The sequence below is a fragment of the Silurus meridionalis genome, chromosome 17 (genome assembly GCF_014805685.1).
Source record: "Silurus meridionalis isolate SWU-2019-XX chromosome 17, ASM1480568v1, whole genome shotgun sequence".
In the NCBI taxonomy this organism is placed as follows: domain Eukaryota; kingdom Metazoa; phylum Chordata; class Actinopteri; order Siluriformes; family Siluridae; genus Silurus; species Silurus meridionalis.
In genome coordinates, this window is record NC_060900.1 from 12,606,307 (window position 1) to 12,629,012 (window position 22,706).

The 22,706-nt window shown below is 39.6% G+C and overlaps 1 protein-coding gene across 1 annotated transcript; it reads right to left on the bottom strand.

Annotated features, from left to right (window-relative positions):
• Positions 1-11: 11 nt before the first annotated feature.
• gucd1 (guanylyl cyclase domain containing 1) lies at positions 12-19,628 on the bottom strand. Its single transcript, XM_046870711.1, has 6 exons — positions 19,262-19,628; positions 11,735-11,816; positions 11,471-11,636; positions 11,059-11,150; positions 8,539-8,780; positions 12-331 (listed from the first exon to the last, which is right to left on the bottom strand). Exons 1-6 carry the CDS (start codon positions 19,266-19,268, stop codon positions 210-212), a joined length of 711 nt encoding a protein of 236 aa, XP_046726667.1. The 5' UTR covers positions 19,269-19,628; the 3' UTR covers positions 12-209.
• Between the last annotated feature and the right edge of the window lie 3,078 nt (positions 19,629-22,706).

Consider the following 22,706-nt stretch of genomic DNA (forward strand, 5'->3'; position numbering starts at 1 on the left):
ATGCAGATATGTTTGAGCTTTTGGTTTTCCATTTATTTGTACAATCAATGGAAAAAAGATATGGAACTACACTATCTATATATTTGTGCATTAACACTTGTATTAGTACTGGTTTACCTAATTAATACTAGTCACATTACAGCCATACATGTTTGTTTGCACCAGATGACATAATTATACCTATATTAATATATACAAGTCTCTCACTGTTACTCAATAGTGAAAGATGCATCCTGTGATGAGCTGTCCTTGAAGATTAAAAGAATGTCCTCATCTGTTCCATAGCTCATTCTTGCCTCCTCAAAATTGCTAATGCTAGTACAGCACACACCTGCCCAAAGAAATGTCTGTTAGTCAAAGAGACATTTAGTCTAAATAATGTTACTTAAGGATAAAAGCTTCCACTTTTTTAGGGTTGTTTGATAAGAATATTTGACTACAATACCTTAAATATATTCCCATAACTGTACTGTACTAAGCATATACAAAAATGTAAACATGATGCATAAATTGAAAAAGTGTATATAACATACATATATTTTTATATATATATATATATATATATATATACATACACACACACACACACACACACACACACACACACACACACGTGTGAAAAAGTGTTTGCCCCTTCCTGATTTCTTTGCATGTTTGTCACACATTAATGTTTCAGATCCAACTAATTTAAATATCAGTAAAAGATAACAAGTGAACACAACATGCAGTTTTTAAATGAAGGTTTTTATTATTGAGGGAAAACAAAAAACTACATGGCCCTGTGTAAAAAAGTGTTTGCCACTAAACCTAATAACTGGTTGGGCTACCCTTAACAGCAACAACTGCAATCAAGCGTTTGTGATAACTTGCAATGAGTCTTATACAGCACTGTCGAGGAATTTTGGTTCATTCATCTATGCAAAATTGTTGTAATTCAGCCACATTGGAGGGTTTAGATTTGATTCAAGATTAGATTTAACTTTGTCATTGTGCAGGGTACATGTACAGAGCCAATGAAATGCAGTTAGCGTCTAACCAGAAGTGCATAGATAGCTTATTTACAGTGGCAGTGTAATAAATAAGAGTATGAGCTTATACAGAAGGTGTAGTAATATGTACATATAACCAGCGTTGGGGGTAACGCGTTACAAGTAACGTGCGTTACATAATAATATTACTTTTCTGGAGTAACGAGTAAAGTAGCACGTTACTTTATAAATTTACACATTACTATCTGAGTTACTTTTAAAAAAAAAAGTAATGCAAGTTACTTTTCAGTTAAATTATTTTGCATAAAAAAAAATTTATGAATTAAAATTAACGTAGTCACGTAGAATCGCGCACTCATACGTGCGAGCCACGGGAACAGAAGCTGGTCAGAAGCGGAGATGGCAAACCAGAGATTTACATTACTGTGATGGAAGTATTCTTATTATTTAAAAATAGTCAAGGAAAAGGAGAAAGGAATAATGGTTAAGTGTAGATTATGTGTTGGTGAAAAGCTCTTGTCAACAGCACAAAATACCACTTGAAAGAAAAAAAAGAAAAACATCTGCATGCAAAGCACAGCACTACAGATGTGTGTGTGTGTATAATGTTGCATATATGGAAATGGAGACAGAAATATAGAAAACTTCACAGCTCATTTGCTCTTTGTGGGAAGATAAACTGCCACGGTCACTGATAATAGCGCGAACTTTGTAAAAGTGTTCAGAATGTTTCAAGCTGATGATGAAGCAGAGAATGATGTAGACGAGGACGAGGTCATATTTACGGAATTGCACGAAGTTTTATGAGATGACAGCGAAAGGTATGTTCTCCCTCTACATCACCGGTGTGCAGCCCACACATGTCTTTTGCCCCAATATAAAATTTTTTAATGGCAATTATCTATATTACACCTGTCACACTCAATATTGTAATGTGTTACTTTTAAAAGTAACGTTGCCCAACACTGCATATAACTGAATAAGGGTATATATAGTGTGGTTTTTATATAAGTATGGCTTGGACAGGTTTTTAAGGTGGGTGAGGACCAGTCTTTCGAAGCACTTAGCGATGACAGGTGTGAGTGCGACGGGACGAAAGTCAGCCAGTTCTGTTGTAGTGGAGTGCTTTGGCACCGGCACAATGGTAGCAGACTTAAAGCAGGTGGGGACGATTGCCTGGGCCAAGGACAGATTCAAGATGTCCATGAAGACCTCGGCCAGTTGCTCCGCGCATGCTCTAACTACACTTCCAGGGATGCCATCAGGGCCAGCTGCTTTCCTTGCATTCACCCTTCCCAGGGTGGCGCACACTTCAGAGGTGGAGAGTGTAAGTTGCTGCTCACCTGGTAATGGCTCTGTGTTGAGCAAGGGCTCCATGTTCCCCTTTTCAAAGGGAGCATAGAAGAGGTTGAGCTCATTGGGGAGTGAGGCAGAACTGGTTGCAGGTGTTGCGTTAGGTGGTTTGCAGTCAGTGATAGCCTGTATTCCTTGCCACATGCGACGGGGGTCAGCAGAGTTGAAGTGCTCCTTAATCTGCTGTTTGTAAGCATGAAAATCTGCTGTTTTGAGCATGAACCGCCTTTTTAAGGTCATGCCACAGCATCTCAACAGGATTCAGGTCGGGATTTTGACTAGGCCACTCCGACTTGCTGGTGTGTTTTGGATCATTATCCTGCTGCAGAACCCAAGTTCGCTTCAGCTTGATGTCACGAACAGATGGCCGAACATTCTCCTTCAGGATTTCTTGGTAAACAGCAGCATTCATGGTTCCATTTATCACAGCACGTTTCCAGGTCCTGAAGCAGCAAAACAGCCCCAGACCATCACAATACCACCACCATATTTTACTGTTGTTGTGTTCTTTTTCCAAAATGCGAATGCCAGACATAAAGGGACACGTACCTTCCAAAAAATTCAACAGTCCACAGAGTATTTTCCCAAAATTCTTGGCGATCAAGATGGTTTCTGGGCAAAATTGAGACGAGCCTTTATGTTCTTGTTGCTCAGCAGTCTTGGAACTCTGCCATGCAGACCATTTTTGCCCAGTCTCTTTCTTATGGTTGAGTCATGAACTCTGACCTCTTGGATGAGTCGCTGTGCTCTTGGGGTAATTTTGATCAGCCGGCCACTCCTGGGAAGGTTCTCCACTGTTCCATGTTTTTGCCATTTGTAAATGATTGATAGATAGATAGATCGATAGATCGATCGATCTTTGTCATTGCATAGTGAAATTGTAGCAATCGTTCAAATAGTGCAGATAATGAAGAGGTATATTTACAGCATGTGATATATATGTAAACATATGTACAGTGATGTGTGGACATTGTTGAGAAGTACAGGTAAATGGTTCTAAGACTATGGCATTGAAAAAGAAATGTGCAGAAGTAAAAGGTTATAAGATTATGGCATTTAAAAATTGTGCAAGCTGAATTAAAAAGTCTACTATATATACACTCACCGGCCACTTTATTAGGTACACCTGTCCAACTGCTCGTTAACGCAAATTTCTAATCAGCCAATCACATGGCAGCAACTCAATGCATTTAGGCATGTAGACATGGTCAAGACGATCTGCTGCAGTTCAAACCAAGCGTCAGAATGGGGAAGAAAGGTGATTTAAGTGACTTTGAACGTGGCATGGTTGTTGGTGCCAGACGGGCTGGTCCGAGTATTTCAGAAACTGCTGATGTACTAGGATTTTCGCGCACAACCATTTCTAGGGTTTACAGAGAATGGTCCAAAAAGAGAATATATCCAGTGAGCGGCAGTTCTATGTGCGCAAATGCCTTGTTGATGCCAGAGGTCAGAGGAGAATGGCCAGACTGGTTCGAGCTGATAGAAAAGCAACAGTAACTCAAATAACCACTTGTTACAACCGAGGTATGCAGAAGAGCATCTCTGAACACACAACACGTCGAACCTTGAGGCGGATGGGCTACAGCAGCAGAAGACCACACCGGGTGCCACTCGTGACAGCTAAGAACAGGAAACTGAGGCTACAATTCGCACAGGCTCACCAAAATTGGAAAATAAAAGATTGGAAAAACGTTGCCTGGTCTGATGAGTCTCGATTTCTGCTGCGACATTCGAATGGTAGGGTCAGAATTTGGTGTCAACAACATGAAAGCATCCATCCTGCCTTGTATCAACGGTTCAGGCTGGTGGTGGTGGTGTAATGGTGTAGGGGATATTTTCTTGGCACACTTTGGGCCCATTAGTACCAATTGAGCATCGTGTCAACGCCACAGCCTACCTGAGTATTGTTGCTGACCATGTTCATCCCTTTATGACCACAGAGTACCCATCTTCTGATGGCTACTTCCAGCAGAATAACGCGCCATGTCATAAAGTGCAAATCATCTCAGACTGGTTTCTTGAACATGACAACGAGATCACTGTACTGAAATGGCCTCCACAGTCACCAGATCTTAATCCAATAGAGCACCTTTGGGATGTGGTGGAACGGGAGATTCGCATAATGGATGTGCAGCCGACAAATCTGCAGCAACTGCGTGATGCTATCATGTCAATATGGACCAAAATCCAGTACAGTTTCCAGTACCTTGTTGAATCTATGCCACAAAGGATTAAGGCAGTTCTGAAGGCAAAAGAGGGTCCAACCCGGTACTATCTATCTATCTATCTATATATATATATATATATATATATATATATATATACCTATATACCTATATACCTATATACCCGGTACTATACACACACACACACACACACACACACACACGTGAAATATTAGGCACAATGTACAGTAAGGATATAAAGATACACACAAATGAAATAGTGCAGATGTACCTAAAGCACAATATGTGTGGAGAATAGGGGTATAAAAAGATATACTATGTCCTATGTACATTGTATGTATAATTGTACAGAAGTTATATACAGTGTCTATACGGTGCAGTGTAGAATCAAGTAGTGTGATGGTGGTTGGAAAAAAGCTGTCCCTGAACCTGCTGGTTCTGGTGCGTATGTTCCTGTATCTCCTTCTTGATGGAAGGAGGTTAAACAGTTTGTGACTGGGATGTGAAGAGTCCTTGATAATGTTGTGAGCTCTGCGCAGACATCTGCTGTGGTGAAGGTGTTCAATGGCAGGTAGTTGGGTGCCAGTAATGTTTTGACCACCCTTTGCAAGGCTTTACGTTCACACACAGTGAAACTTCCGTACCATACAGTGATGGAGTTAGTCAGGATGCTCTCGATCATGCAGCGGTAGAAACTTGTTAAAATCTCTGGGGACAGATGAGCTTTCTTGAGACTTTTTAAGAAGTACAGGCGTTGTCGTGCTTTCCAATCCAGAGCTGAAGTGTTCTGGTGCCAGGACAGATCCTCAGAGATGTGAACTCCCAGGAACTTAAAGCTGGAGACTCGTTCTACATCGATTCCATTGATGTTGACTGGGAAATGTCTTCTGCTGTTGGATTTCCGAAAGTCCACGATGAGGCTCTTTAGTCTTCGAGTCGTTGAGGGTCAGAGGTTGTTGGTGGCACACCATGCTGTCAGGCCTCGGATCTTTTCCCTGTAGGCTGATTCGGGATTGTTGCTGATCTGGCCGACCACGGTGGTGTCATCTGCATACTTGATTAGGATGTTTGAGTTTTGCAGAGAAGCACAGTCGTGGGTAAACAGGGAGTAGTGTAGTGGGCTCAGAACACAGCCCTGTGGGATGCCAGTGTTCAGAATGAGGGTTGAGGATACCTGGTTGCCCAACCCAACAGATTGAGGTATGTTGGTGAGAAAGTCCAGAATCCATCAGCAAGTGGAGGTGCAGATACCCAGGTCACTGAGCTTAGTGATCAGTAAAGTGGGGAGGACTGTATTGAAACCAGAGCTAAAGTCAATGAACAGCATTCTGATGTAAGTGTTGCTTTTATCCAGGTGGGTGGGGGCTAAATAAAGTGCCGTGGAAACTTCATCCTCTGTCAACCTGTTCAGGCGATAGGCAAACTGGTGTGGGTCCAGTGTAGGTGGTAGGCCCACAGCACTTAGGGGTAAATGCAACTCGGCGAAAGTCAATAAGGATTTTCGGTGCTTAGGCACTAGTATGATGGTTGTGGTCTTCAGGCATGTAGGAACCGTGGCTTGGGCCAGTGACAGGTTGAAAATGTCAGTGAAAACCTTTGCCAGTTGTCTAGCGCATGCTCTGAAAACACGTCCCAATATGCCATCCGGGCCACCTGCCTTGCAACGCTGAATAGACGTCAATTGTTGAGAGTGAAAGTGGGCTGTAAGCAGTAGAAGAGTCCGTGGTTGAGGTGAAATGTCTTAGGCCGTGATAGAAACCAGCAAAAAAAAGTGATTACGTATGTCCGGTTGGAAGGCATTGCTGGTTGGTTGAGATCGAGCTGTTGTTTTGTAGTCCATGATGGTCCGTATAAGAGTTGTGGAAGTGCTCCTCTATGTTAAGTTTGAATGTGAGCTTGGCTCTCCTGATGCCTCTTAAGGTTGGCCCTGGCTCTCATCCACATTTTCCAGTTCATCCACGGCTTCTGATTAGGAAAGCATTTTACGTGTTTAACGGTAGTGACATGTCAATGCACGTGTTGATATGGTCCAAAACAGATGATGTGTAATATCCATGTCTGTGTGAGAGTCCAGTGAGGAATGTGAAGCAAACACGTTCCAGTCAGTATCCTGAAACTTTTGCTGTAGAGAAGAAATGGCTCTCTTCTGGCCATACGTTTACTGTCCTCACAGCTGGTTTCACCCGTTTAATCAATGGTGTGTATTTGGGTAGCATGAACAAAGAGAGGTGATCAGACTGACCCAAGTGGGGAAGGGGAATGGACGTGTATGCCCCAGGTATGTTTGTGTATACCTGGTCCAGTGTTTTATCCACTCTGGTAGAGCAGGAGACAATATGGTGACATTTTGGTAGTACAGATCTCAGGTTGGAGTGGTTAAAATCTCCAGCAACAGTGATAGCTCCTTCAGGATGTGCAGACTGTTGTTTGCTGAGAGCTGCACGCAGTTCCTCTATAGCTAGTTTAGCATTAGCTTCTGGAGGAATGTACGCCGCAGTCACAACAATAATGGCTCTCACTATGGTTCGCTGGAGCTTTAGAAATGGCATTATAACCTTTTTTTCAGACTTAAAAAATCTCAATTACTTTATTTTGATCTACTTCACTTTGTCAGGCAGGTCCTATTTAAGAAATTTCTCTTAACTCAGGTGTGATAAACCACAATTTTAAGTTTCACACAGGACCATGTAGTTTTGGATTTTGTTTTCCCTCAATAATAAAAACCTTCATTTAAAAACGGCATGTTGTGTTCACTTGTGTTATCTTTTACTAATATATAAAATAGTTTGATGATCTGAAACATTAAAGTGTGGCAAACATGCAAAAAAAAAAAAAAAAGAAATCAGGAAGGGGGCAAACACTTTCACACCACTGTAACGTCAATAAAAAAGTAGTACAAAAAATTTTAAAACTAAGGTCAAATTATAAAAAGGAATATTTAGCATTGGTTTATCTGGGCCAGAGCATTTACTAAAATCAACAGCTCAATTATTAACAACCCAATTGATCAGGACTTACAGGTTATTTATATGTATTTTTTTATATACACTTTCTGGGCCCTTTAACATGAACATCTGTATACCTGCACATATTTGCAATGCATAAAATCATGCAGATGAAGAACTTAAGTTAATGGTCACGTCAAACTGAATGGGTAAAAATGTAGTGTCAATGATTTTAACAAAGCCATAGTTCTGGAAAGCATTCCAGCACTATGGTTGGGTATTTTAATAAATGATGAAAAATGGTATGAAAACAAACAAAAAACATTTAGCATGTGGTAGTTCTGCAAGTAAAACCACGTTGCTGATGAGGGAGGAAAGCTATAGTAGCTCAAATATTCACTCTTTTATGTGGAGCCAAAAAGCACCGCAGGATACATGTTGAACCTTGATACTGATGGGCTACAACAGCAAAATACATCAGATTCTGTTTTTGTAAGCCAACAAGAATCTATGACTGCACTGTGCACAAGGTCACCAAAACTGGACAAGAAGTTGAACATAAAAGATTGAATGTTCCCACCTGCTTAGTTTCAGATAAATGAAGTACTTGACCTGTATTGGCATGTTTTAATTATTGTGCTGCTGCCACATAGTTCTGATTGCATGAATGAATCAAGCCCATGAACTTAAATGAGTTAGCACATAGGCTTTCACTCTGCCAGCTGCAGAAATTAGTCATTGGACAGAGCCTAAATGCTGCAGAAATGCAATGTGCGCTAAAGACTTTGACGAACAAAATTTTTGAAAGTACTTATTTACATAATTATCCAGTCTTTTGTGCAATTGGCAAATGTTTGGTTAACTGTTTCTATTGTTGTGTTTTTGACCTATGAATAAATAATTTTAGGATTACCTTTCAAGCCCTAAAAATTAACTAACTAAAAGCACCTGCAAAAATATCAAATTCACAATTGATGAATCACTTACTTCCCCAAATTAAAGTTTCATTAAAAAGAAGTAACAGCCATTTATAATACGATCACATGTATGCACAATACTTACGGTCAGAATAAGCAGGGTTGTTATAGAAGATGCAGCCAGCAGTACGATTAAATCCACACACTACCACAAAGTGACCTTGGTAATCAGGTGTACTGCAGAAACACTTCTGATTCACAGGTAAAAAGCAGCAGTACTTGACTGAATTGGAGCACAGTTCACACACTAACAGTACAGCATTTACCAGCACAATGGCCACATGTCCATGGTTTAGATGAGCCTGGATCTCTTGAACAGTCACAGAGCTACAGACAAGAAACATTGGTTAGAATACTGGAAAAGGTTTTTCACCAATTTTAGCTTTAATATTGTCACACAAACACATACATACAATATTTATACAGTCAGGTCCAAAAGTATTTATACAATTTTCATCATTTTCCATCTGTACACCACCACAAACTTCAAACAATGCAATAAAGATTGTGTAAACCTCTAGCTATGATTCAAGAAATTTTGCAAAGAATACTGCATTAACTATTTAGGAATTACTCACATTTATTTCATAGTCCCTCCATTTTAACATACTTAAAATTAATTGGATAATTTAGAAGAGATAAAGTACCATAATTCCCAGACTATTAAGCGCACCCATATATAAGCCGCAATTTTACAAATATTTTTATTTTGAACATAAATAAGTCGCACCTGTGTCTACACTAATGAACTTCACACAGACTTTAACGAAAGACACATTACACACGGTGTAACGGGTGAAATAAGTTGCCCTTCCTTTAGGAACATAGCGGTATTTTGGGAATAGCCTGGCACTGCATTTTTCCACTATTACTGCGTGTGTTCAAGACAAGGATTATGTCCTTATTATTTTCTGATGCTCATTTCTAAGTTTCTTTGACTAACCCGTAATGCTGTTGCCAAGAAAAATAAAAAAGCACGAGTTTTGGAAACCTGTCTGTGCTTATATGATTTCTGTTGCAGGTGGAGTTAGCGAGCTCTCCCTTCAGCCAGACTCAACGCATTACAACGGCTTGTATCTAAACAGTAGCCTACCAAGGAAAGTCATTGTTCACTGTCTTCCTCCTTCCTTTCACAACTATTTCTCTCGGGAGTTTATCTTTTGGCATCGTCGTGCATTAAAAAAAACGTTTTTTTTTTTCCGATGCCGTGCAGCTCAGAACACAGGTGAGGTGCGTTTTTTCGTTTCCGTTCAGAAATTTCATTGGTCTAATGTTATGGGGTTCAGTTTTTGGCTTGAAGTTTGTGAAACCGGGAAAAACCCAGGAAAAATTCATAAATAAGCCACGGGGTTCAAAACGTGGGGAAAAAAGTAGCGGCTTATAGTCCGAAATATACGGTATGTATATTCAGGGGAATGCTCGGTAAACTGTTCTGTGGTTATATTTGAGGAACATTACCTGCAATAAAGCTCTGACCATAAACCTACTGAACAGCTTTGGGATGAACTAGACTGCACCACAGGCCTCCTCACCATACATCAATATGTTACATTACTAATACCTTGAATGGGCACAAACATTTTGTCAGTAGAATCGAGGTCATTATATCAGAAATTGGGACTAAATGTGAAATCTTCAAAAAGCACATGAGAATTTTATGGCCAGGTAACCACAAATATTTATATAATGTATAAATATAGTGTAGCCATATAGGTTAGCAAACCTGACAACTTTGAAATTGGTAATTTCAAAAAGAAAACACCTTGATGCACTTTTAAAACCAGCGTTTCCTATAACTAACTTTCCATTTTCCAGATTATGTATAAAATAAAATAAATAAAATTCCTGATTTAAGTGCGAAGACCTTACACATTAATGCAAAATGTAGTGCATTCAAAAAACATTCAAACCTCTTCAGTGCATTGTGTTGCAGCTTTATGCTTAAAAAGCACAATTTCTTCCACCTCTGTCTGCACTCTATACCTCATAGAACCAAAGTAAAAAAAACTGTTTTATAAACTAAAAAAGTTATGTTGACATAATAATAATGATGTCAAAACTCAAAACGCTGTTATGGCACAGGAAATTTAGCTCAGGTATATTTCAAATCTCTGGAGATTTATTTTGCAAAATAAATTTCACATTCTAGCTAGGCTTGCATGTGTCTAGCTGAGTGTTGCTGTGCTGGCTGACAGACTGAATGTTTCTCCACACATAATGTTTGGAGCTTAACCAGAGTGACCATCAGAGTTTGGGTCACCATTCTTACCACAGCCCTTCACACCAACTGCCCAGATTGACTGGGCATCCAGCTCCTGTAATAGTCCTGTTTGTTCTAATCTTCTTACATTGAACATTCAATCCAGCAGAAACATTTGCCTGGTCATTTTATTCTCATGGCTTTGCTCTGATTTTTAAAAAAGTCTAAATTGTAGTTTTTCTTTTAAATAATTTGCATAAAGTTAACTATGGGTTATTGAATGTAGACAAATATGAAAAAAATTAAACTGTTTTAATGCTACCACATAAAATCTGCAAAGGGGTTTGAATGATTTTTGAATGCACTGTATTTACTCGAAGCATATATAATGAACATATTTATTACCATTTCTTTACCACCACGCCTGTGTTCTCTGCTGTCAGAAAGAGTTCATTTACTCTTTCTTCTTCTGTATCAAAATGCTTCTTGTAGAATGACTACAATAGAGAATAAAAAAATATTAATATTTAGTTAAACTTGGGTCACACTGCACAATTTCAAAAAGTACTCTTCATGGTGTTAAAAGATGCCCTGTATATATACAAAATAATCTTTCTTTTGTTGTTTTTTGAGAGCACATTGGCTCATACAGAATATAAGCATGAGGAAAATATATATATATATATATATATATATATATATATATATATATATATATATATATATATATATATATATATATATAAAAATACAACTATATGACTCATGCAGTGTGACCAAATTATTGTGTAATATTATTGTATAAACTCTGGTATACCTGATTTTTAAAGCCCTTGTCTACCCCCAGTGTTTGTGTACAAAAACAGTGTTTTACACCTAGTTGGCACATGAGATATGCAAGGTCAATCGTCCACACGCTTTTTGTTAGTTTCAGGTCACAACAGGCTCTCTGGAACTCCTCTTCACTTACTGGATGTAGATATCTGGGAAGTTTATGAAATGTCATCAGTGTGAAGATAAATGAATTAGATTAAATATATATGTTATCCCCCAGAATAGCTTAGCATGGAATAGCACTTACTTAAGTACCATTCTTGAACATGCCAACCCACAATCCCAGTGGTACAGCTGCCGGATAACCGGTACGTTTAACAAAACAGAATCTGTGGAGGAAAGGGCATTTGAAATTTTGCATTAACAATGTGTGTGTGTGTGTATATATATATATATATATATATATATATATATATATATATATATATATATATATATATATATATACACACACACACACAGACACACTGGTGATCAAAATTAGAGAACAATTTATAAACAATTGCACAATTCTGAAATAATTTCATCTTCACTGCTCAACAGTTGAAGGCGTTTTTGTCCTGTCTATACCATGCTACCAGAACACCTTTTCCACAAAATAACTAAGGCATTAAAACAAAAATAAAACATTATTTTGCAGAAAACACACTGATCAAAATTAGAGCACTTTCAACACTTTTAGATACCTCCCAGTTATTGGTGTTAATCTGGTACCTGGTGCTAATTTTCTTGATTATCTGTCAACCCCTATTTATCTGGCAGCCTAACTTCCAGTTTCACTGACTCTACAAGATGGTGGGTCGTTCTAAAGTGACTGAAAGTGACTTTTGTTGGAAATGCCTTGGAAAAGGTGTTCTGGTAGCATGGTATAGACAGGACAAGAACTCCTTCAACTGTTGAGCAGTGAAGATGAAATTTCAGAATTGTTCAATTATTTATAAATTGTTCTCTAATTTTGATCGCCTGTGTGTGTGTGTGTGTGTGTGTGTGTGTGTGTGTATATATATATATATATATATATATATATATATATATACACACACACACACACACACACACACACACACACACACACACACACACACACAGACACGCACGCTCTCCTCCTTAAATGCACCCTCTGATCACTTGAAAAGAGAACAATCATTAGGCCACATTAACTTCAGGTGAGGGAATCCCCTGCCTATCTGCTCCCGGACCCGCCCTCCATTCACAAACTGCCGCCCGGCCACGGCCCCGCTGCCACATGTTACGTTTTTGCTGCACTGAACAACGAGAGCGACTGAGTGATACGTCATCAACTAAGCGACTGATGCGACCCTCCGCGGAAAACGGGGAACCGGCAGCGTGAGTTTGCTCGTGAAACAGGGTAAAATTTTGCGAGCGAGGTTGCTCGTATCTCCGTTTGCTCGTACAACGGGGTTCCACTGTATTATTATTATTATTATTTTATATATATATATATATATATATATATATATATATATATATATATATATATATATATATACACACACACACTCACACACCGGCCACTTTATTAGGTACACCTGTCCAACTGCTCGTTAACGCAAATTTCTAATCAGCCAATCACATGGCAGCAACTCAATGCATTTAGGCATGTAGACATGGTCAAGACGATCTGCTGCAGTTCAAACCACGCATCAGAATGGGGAAGAAAGGTGATTTAAGTGATTTTGAACGTGGCATGGTTGTTGGTGCCAGATGGGCTGGTCTGAGTATTTCAGAAACTGATGATCTACTGGGATTTTCATGCACAACCATCTCTAGGGTTTACAGAGAATGGTCCGAAAAATAGAAAATATCCAGTGAGCGGCAGTTCTGTGTGCGCAAATGCCTTGTTGATGCCAGAGGTCAGAGGAGAATGGCCAGACTGGTTCGAGCTGATAGAAAGGCAACAGTAACTCAAATATCCACTCGTTACAACCGAGGTATGCAGAAGAGCATTTCTGAACACACAACACGTGGAACCTTGAGGCGGATGGGCTACAGCAGCAGAAGACCACACCGGGTGCCACTCCTGACAGCTAAGAACAGGAAACTTAAGGCTACAATTCGCACCGGCTCACCAAAAGTGGACAACAGAAGATTGGAAAAACATTGCCTGGTCTGATGAGTCTCGATTTCTGCTGCGACATTCGGATGGTAGGGTCAGAATTTGGCATCAACAACATGAAAGCATTGATCCATCCTGCCTTGTATCAACGGTTCAGGCTGGTGGTGGTGGTGTAATGGTGTAGGGCAGGGGTGGCCAACCTGCGGCTCACGAGCCGCATGCGGCTCTTTGGCTGGTTTCATGCAGCTCTTACGTTCATATCGAAGTTTGTGTTTGTGTTTTTTAATGTGCGTGTTCGCTTCGCTTGAGTTCAATACGGTATTTTTAAGACTTAAATGATCTTGCCCCTCCCCGTACTGTGAAACTTTGCGGTATATTCATCTCACGCGCATGCGCATTTGACGAAAATACCGTATTGAACTCAAGCGAAGTGAACACGCACATAAAAAAAAAACCCACAAACAAAGTCTGTGTTTTCTACCCTGAAACGTGAAATCAAAGCATCGATCTGTTCTGACTGACACACGTGAAAGAATTGCTTCGAGTGGCAACAACAAAATACGAGGCAGATTTGAAGGGAATTGTTCAAAGCAAGGAATGCCAAAATTCCCACTAAGTAACATGCATAGTAAAAGAAAAACGCTATTGTAAATTATTATATTTTTGTTTGTGGACTTGGTTAAACTAAGAGTTTTGTGTGAGACAGTGCAGTGTTCATTGTTGAAAATGACTGGCCTGTGGTATTAGAACTGTAGGAGTCAATTTCTGTCATTATGTTGGTGTGTGACATTTACTATAAATCTGGCTGAGCAGAGGTGCGTGTGTGTAAGAGGAAGGGATGGGTGATGTTCATGTGTGCCTATGTGTATGATGTGGCTTTTTGCGGTAACACAGTAAAAAAATGTGGCTCTCGGTCTCTGACTGGTTGGCCACCCCTGGTGTAGGGGATATTTTCTTGGCACACTTTGGGCCCATTATTATCAATTGAGCATCGTGTCAATGCCACAGCCTACCTGAGTATTGTTGCTGACCATGTCCATCCCTTTATGACCACAGTGTACCCATCTTCTGATGGCTACTTCCAGCAGGATAACGCGCCATGTCATAAAGTGCGAATCATCTCAGACTGGTTTCTTGAACATGACAATGAGTTCACTGTATTTAAATGGCCTCCACAGTCACCAGATCTCAATCCAATAGAGGAACGGGAGATTCGCATCATGGATGTGCAGCCGACAAATCTGCAGCAACTGGGTGATGCTATCATGTCAATATGGACCAAAATCTCTGAGGAATGTTTCCAGTACCTTGTTGAATCTATGCCACGAAGGATTAAGGCAGTTCTGAAGGCAAAAGGGGGTCCAACCCGGTACTAGTAAGGTGTACCTAATAAAGTGGCCTGGAGAGTGTGTGTGTGTGTGTGTGTGTGTGTGTGTGTGTGTGTGTGTGTGTATATATATATATATATATATATATATATATATATATATATATATATATATATATATATATATATATATATATATATATATATATATATATATATATATATATATATATATATATATATATATATAAAAAAAAAAAAAAAAAACACACGCACGCACACAAACCCGATTCCAAAAAAGTTGGGACACTGTACAAATTGTAAGTAAAAAAGGAATGCAATAATTTACAAATCTCAAACTTATATTTTATTCACAATAGAATATAGATAACATATCAAATGAAAGTAAAAGTGAGACATTTTGAAATGTCATGCCAAATATTGGCTCATTTTGGATTTCATGAGAGCTACACATGCCAAAAAAGTTGGGACAGGTAGCAATAAGAGGCCGAAAAGTTAAATGTACATTTAAGTAACAGCTGGAGGACCAATTTGCAACTTTTTAGGTCAATTGGCAACATGATTGGGTATAAAAAAAAGAGTCTCTCAGAGTGGCAGTGTCTCTCAGAAGTCAAGATGGGAAGAGGATCACCAATTCCCCCAATGCTGCAGTGAAAAAATAGTGGAGAAATATCAGAAAGGAGTTTCTCAGATAAAAATTGCAAAGAGTTTGAAGTTATCATCATCTACAGTGCATAATATCATCCAAAGATTCAGAGAATCTGAAACAATCTCTGTGCGTAAGGGTCAAGGCCAGAAAACCATACTGGATGCCCGTGACCTTCAGGCCTTTAGATGGCAAGGCATCACATACAGGAATGCTACTGTAATGGAAATCACAACATGGGCTCAGGAATAGTTCCAGAAAACATTGTCGGTGAACACAATCCACCGTGCTATTTGCCGTTGCAGGCTAAAACTAAAAACAGAAGCCATATCTAAACATGATCCAGAATCGCAGTCGTTTTCTCTGGGCCAAGGCTCATTTAAAATGGACTGTGGCAAAGTGGAAAACTGTTCTGTGGTCAGACGAATAAAAATTTGAAGTTCTTTTTTGGAAAAGTGGGACTCCATGTCATCTGGACTAAAGAGGATAAGGGCAACCCAAGTTGTTATCGGTGTTCAGTTCAGAAGCCTGCATATCTGATGGTATGGGGTTGCATGAGTGCGTGTGGCATGGGCAGCTTACACATGTTCAAAGGCACCATCAATGCTGAAAAGTATATCCAAGTTCTAGAACAACATATGCTCCCATCCAGACGTCGTCTCTTTCAGGGAAGACCTTGCATTTTCCAACCTGACAATGCCAGACCACATACTGCATCAATTACAACATCATTGCTGCGTAGAAGAAGGATCTGAGTACTGAAATGGCCATCCTGAAGTCCAGATCTTTAACCCCTAGAAAAAATTTGACGCATTATAAAAGAGGAAGATGCGACAAAGAAGACCTAAGAGAGTTCAGCAACTAGAAGCCTGTTTTAGACAAGAATGGGACAACATTCCTATTCCTAAACTTGAGCAACTTGTCTCCTCAGTCCCCAGACGTTTTCAGACTGTTATAAAAAGAAGAGGGGATGCCACACAGTGATAAAAATGGCCTTGTTCCTTGTTTTTTTGAGACGTGTTGATGCCATGAAATTTTAATATCAACTTATTTTTCCGTTAAAATTATTATTTTTTTTTAGTTTAAACATTTGATATGTCATCTATGTTGTATTCTGAATCAAATAAAATATTAACATTTGAAACTTCCACATCATTGCATTCTGTTTTTATTCACAATTTGTACAGTGTCCCAACTTTTTTGGAGTCAGGTTTGTAAATAAAAATTGTTATATATATATATAGATATATAGATATATATATATATATATATATATATATAGATAGATAGATAGATAGATAGATAGATAGATAGATAGATAGATAGATAGATAGATAGTTACACACACAGTCATCGCCAAAAATATCGGCACCCTTCCTTCTGTCATGAAATGCAACACTTCTCTCAGAAAATTGTTCCAATTGCAAATGTATTGGTATTAACGTGCTAATTGTTTTTGTTTGCACGGCAGCAGCACAAAAAACAGGGGAAGAAAAGTCAAACTTGATAAGATTTCACACAGAAATCAAAAATGGGCAAAGTTATTTGCCCCTTGTCAAAAGAAATTAATTAAAGAAATAACAAACAAATAAAGAAATAATTGCTTTTCAAGCATGTGATGTTCCTGTAATTTGTATTTAGACACACCTATGGCAAGTAACAGATGTGGGCAATATTGTAATCACACTTGCACCCAGTTAAAATGGAGAAAAGTTGACTAAACCCTTGTGTTGTGTCTCATACTGAGCATGGAGAAAAGAAAGAAGTATAATGAGTTCTCTGTGGATTTAAGAAAATTGTGTAAAAACATGGACAAGGCTACAAGTCTGTCTCCAGAGATCTTAATGTTCCTGTGTCCACTGTGCGCAATATCATCAAGAGGTTTACAGCCAACTGTAGCCAACCTTCCTGGACGTGGACGGAAGAGCAAAATGAATGGAAAATTACAACAAAGGATTGTTCGAATGGTGGATAAAGACCCCCAATTAACTTCCAAGCTAATTTTGCCTAAACCCATGTGAGAAAACCACAATCCTTCTGGAAAAAACATACTGTGGACTGTTGAGACAAAAGTAGATTTTTGGTAAAGGACATCATCGCACTGTTTACAGAAAAAAATGAGGCCTTAAAACGAAAAGAAAACACAGCCCCTACAGTCATTCAAGGTGGAGGTTCAAAGATGTTTTGGGGTTGCTTTTCTGTTTCTGCCATTGGATGCCTTGACAGTGTGAATGGTTTAATGAAATCTGTTGATTACCAAATAATCTCCACCAGAGGTCATGGGTCTTCCAGCAGGACAATGACCCGAAACACACTTCAAAAAGCACGGAAAAAGTTTGCAAAAGTCAGTAGAGAGGTGTAAGAAACTCATTTAAGGTTTTGGGAAATTATTGATTTCAGTCATTTTTTTTTTCCAAAGAGTGTGCTACCAAATATTAAGTTATGGGTGCCAATAATTTTGTCCAGCGCATTCTTTGGGTTCTGTGTGTAATTGTATCAGACTTTACTTTAGCTTTTTTATGTTGTTCCAATGCAAGTAATTAACAAAACATTTGTAAATGCAACAATTTTCTGACAGAATTGCAAGGGTACCAATATTATATTATATTATATATATACAAAATGATACTCACAAAAGTGAGTACACCCCTCACATTTCAACATCTCCGAGTTCTCTCTGAAACAACTCTATTTAAGAATTAGTATTGTTGCTCTCCAGGCTAAAAGAAGATCAGTAACACCTTGAAACTGAGTTAAAGTACAGTGTCCAAGGTCATATAGAGATTTTCCAAAACAGGTTCCACTCAGAACAGGCCTTGCAAGGGTCACAGCACAAGTCCTTGTGCTGTGCATCAGAAGCTGGCTTCAAAAAACAGACGCATGAGTGCCACCATCATTGCTTTAAAGGTTGCAGAAGCGGAAGGTTCGCTTGTCAGTGCTCAGACATACGCCTCACACTGCAACAAGTCGGTTTGCATGGCCATCCCAGAAGGAAGTATTTAGTGATGCTGGCTCACAAGAAAGCCTGTGCTGAACGGCAGTTTTCCAACATAATAATGACGCCAAACACACCGCCAAGATGACAACTTCCTTGCTGAGGAAGGTGAAGGTGATGGAGTGGCCAAGTATGTCTCCAGACCTGATCTCTATTGAGCACCTGTGGTGCATCCTCAGGCCAAAGGCTGTGATGTCATTATGGAGGAGTGGAAGAGGATCCCAGCAACAACCTGTGCAGCTCTGGTGAATTCCATGCTCAGGAGGATGAAGGCGGTGCTAAATAACAATGGTGCTCACACAAAATACTGACACTTTGTCATGTTCGCTTGGGGTTTACTTATATTTGTGGCCAGTTATTTTGACAATAATGACCGTATATTTAATTATTTAGAGGACAGTAAATCTATACTGCTATACAAGCTGCATATTGACTAATATATTCAAGTTTCATTTCTATAATATTGGAGTGCACTCACTTTTGAGATACAAGTCATATATATATATATATATATATATATATATATATATATATATATATATATATATATATATATATATAATGACTTGTGGTTACAATGGTAACGCAACAAAGAGGTGTAAATAACATCCGTATTTGCAGAATTGCCCTCAGATATTTTCCGATGCAAATCACAGGAAATGCCTTGTATATTTAACATATATAATCAAGACATTAAACTTTACCTACCTGTCATTGTGTAGGCTTTATATTCCCTGCCTATATATCTAGTTCATCTGCCTATTTACAGTTTCTTTAACCTTACCATCGTTGAAGAGCTTCAATAGCATTAGCCAGTTAGCTACTTTACACTAATCTAACGCCTGGTGTTAAACTATCGAGAACAAAATATTAGCTGTTAAAAAAACGGATAAATAAATGCGTGTGTAGCCGAGTGTATTCTTTTGTCAATCGGTGCCTTAAAGTGTAACGAAAATAATTGAGACGATCCAAAGTTATTACATTCAGCACAAACTCAGACATTTGTGGCTTATTCTACACAATGCTACGTTCGGCTTACGGTCAATGTAAGAGTTTGGAACTCGGACTGACGTCATTTCCGACCTAAGTGTGGTCCAGTTACAACGGAATGGGGGTGGGGTCGGCGCGCGCACGCACACGAGTCAGAGTCAAGTCAAGAAGCCTTTATTGTTATTTCAACCATATATAGCTGACGCATTACCTCATATGTGTCAAACTCAAGGACTGCGGGACAAATTTACTCCGATGTACAATTATATCCGAGATATGAAGCGCTGATTACACACAAACTACAGATCCCATAATGCAGCGCTTCAGCTGCCTGAACGCTAGGATACCTGGGAACATTCCAGCTTCAATCAAGTCAAGCTTATGTTGATTGTATACAAATCAAATGATTGTATCCTGTGTGTTTCCTGGTTTAAACTTTAAATGGCCTGCTGGAAGAAGCTCCTCCTCATTCTCTCTGTGTTTGCTTTCAAGGGGCGGAAGCGCTTCCCTAAACGCAACAAAGAAAACTGTCCTTTGTTTGGATAGCTGAGGTCCTTCACAATTTTCCTGGCCCTGGTCTGGCACCGCATGCTTGTCCTGCAGGTTAGGGAGCTCGGTGTGGTTGATGCGTTCAGCTGACCGCACCACCCTCTGGAGGGCTCTCCCTGTCCTGCATATCGCTGCCAGGCCTTCTTTACCAGTGTTGATGTGACAGGACCAAGACAGGTCCTGTGTGATGTGAACATCTAGGTACCGAAAAATGTCCACTTTCTCCATTGGGCCCATTGATGTTTAGCGGTTGGTATGACCACTCCTGCTTCGTGCTGAAGTCCACTATCAACTCCTTAGTCTTACTGACGGTCATAAGAAGGTTGTTCTCCTGGCACCATCTCTCCAGGTTTGTAACCTCCTGTAGGTAGGCCGTTTAATCGTTGTTGGAGATCAGGCCCACCACAACAGTGTTGTCAGCAAACTTGATGGTGGTGAAGTTGGAAGTAGCCACACAGTCATATGTGTACAGTGAGTACAGCAGGGTGCTCAGAACACAACCCTGGGGAGCTCCAGTGCTGAGGGTGAGGGTGGATGAGGTGTGTTTGCCCACCTGTACGGCATGTGGTCTGTCTGTCAGGAAGTTGGAGATCAATTAAAACAGCGGCAGGCTGAGTCCCAGGACCTCCAACTAAGAGGTGACCGTGGAGGGAATTATGATGTTGAACACTGAACTGTAGTACACAAACAGCATCTTTGCATAATTCCCTTTTCTGTAGTCCAGGTGGCTCATCGTTGTGTGTAGAAGATTTGCAATGGCATCTTCAGTAGAACAGTTCTGGTGGTAAGCGAACTGTAGAGGATCCAGTGTCGGGTAGTGTCACAGTGATAAAGTCTGACCAGTCTTTCAAAGCACTTCATCACTTCTAAGGTCAGGGCTACGGGGCGGTAGTCATTAAGGCAGGCCGGCTGGGGGTTCTTCGGGACAGGAACAATGGTGAACTGTTTGAACCATGAGGAGACAAGAGACTGTTCCAGTGAGAGGTTGAATATCTCAGTGAACACTGGTGCTAGCTGTTCAGCGCAGGCTTTCAGAACCAGACCTGTGATGCCATCTGGTCCTGCTGCCATTCTGGTATTTACACTTTTGAATGTCAAGATGGTGAATGTGTTTACCTTTCTGGCTCTCTCAGTGTGCATGCTGTTTGTGCCGCTAGCGTGATTAGCTGCATCCTCGAAGCGAACGTAAAAGATTTTTAGCTTGTCTGCCAGAGAAGAGTCCGCATTCCCCATTCTAGAAGATGGTGTTCTATAGTGGGTGATGTTTCTTAGTCCCTGCCACAGGCTCCTAGAGCCACCATGTTGGAACTGTGACTCCAGTTTTTCAAATTGCCGCTTTGCTTACTTCATCGCTCTGCGTACACTGTAAGATGCAGCCTTGTACTCGTCCATGTCCCAGGGGGCAAGCCCGGGTAGGCAGCGAAGTGGGGTACTCAGAGCATCAGGGATGGTTTTATCCAACCAAGGCTTTTGGTTGGAAAACTTTCTGATGGTGGTATACAACCCTATTGTAAAGTTATTGCGAAGCTAGCCCCTTTCAATGGTAAAGAGAAAAGTTAACAGAGAAAAGAAGACAGAGCCTTTCAAAACCGATGGGAGGCTGAGTATATGTTTACTGACATTGCCAGTAAACCTGTGTGTCTTATTTGTGGAGCTAATGTGGCTGTAATTAAGGAATTTAATCTAAGATGGCACTACGAGACAAAACATCACTATAAGCTGAAAAACCTGAATGCAGAGCAGAAGATACAGAATGTAGAAGAGTTAAAGAAGAATCTGACATTTCAGCAGACATTTTTCACCAGAGCAAAATCAAGCTGCTGGGAAAGCAAGTTTTATTGTGGCAGAGGAGAAATCAGAGCCAAATCAGCCCAGCCATTTACCAAGGGAGAGTTTCTGAAGAGCTGCATGATGGAGGTGTGTGACATCTTGTGTTTGACAGGAGATATTTTTATGGAGAGCAAAATATTTTGAGTTATTTAAAGTTTAAGTTTATATTTTTTTAATAGCATAAGAGCAAATAAATATGATTGTTTTGATTTGTTGTTATTTTAATGTTTACTTAAAAGCACAACTTGTATTTTTTTGCAGCATTTTTATATTTCTAACTTGTATAATTTTGGCAGGATATATTTTTATGGAGAGCAAAATATTTTGAGTTATTTAAAGTTTAAGTTGATTTAATTCTGGAATAATATTCCTGTCTTTTTTAAATTGATATTTATGTTAAAAAAACATTAGGTTTTAGTGTGTTCATTGAATGTTTATCCTGTTTGGCCCGTGTGCCAAAGTTTGCTTTGAGATTTGGCCCTCTGTGCAATTGAGTTTGACACCCCTGCATTACACAGTGAAATGAAACAACATTCCTCCTGAACCCTGGTGCTACATAAAACAACAATCACAGAAAACACAGGGCTAAGGACACGCACATGTGCGCACGCACACACACACACACACACACACACACACACACACACACACACACACACACACACACACACACAATTATATTAGAATCAATTTAACTGTCATTGTGATATACTGTATATAAATAAAATAATAAATTTACATTTGCGCCATTTTGCAGACACCCTTGTTCAGAGCGACGTACAAA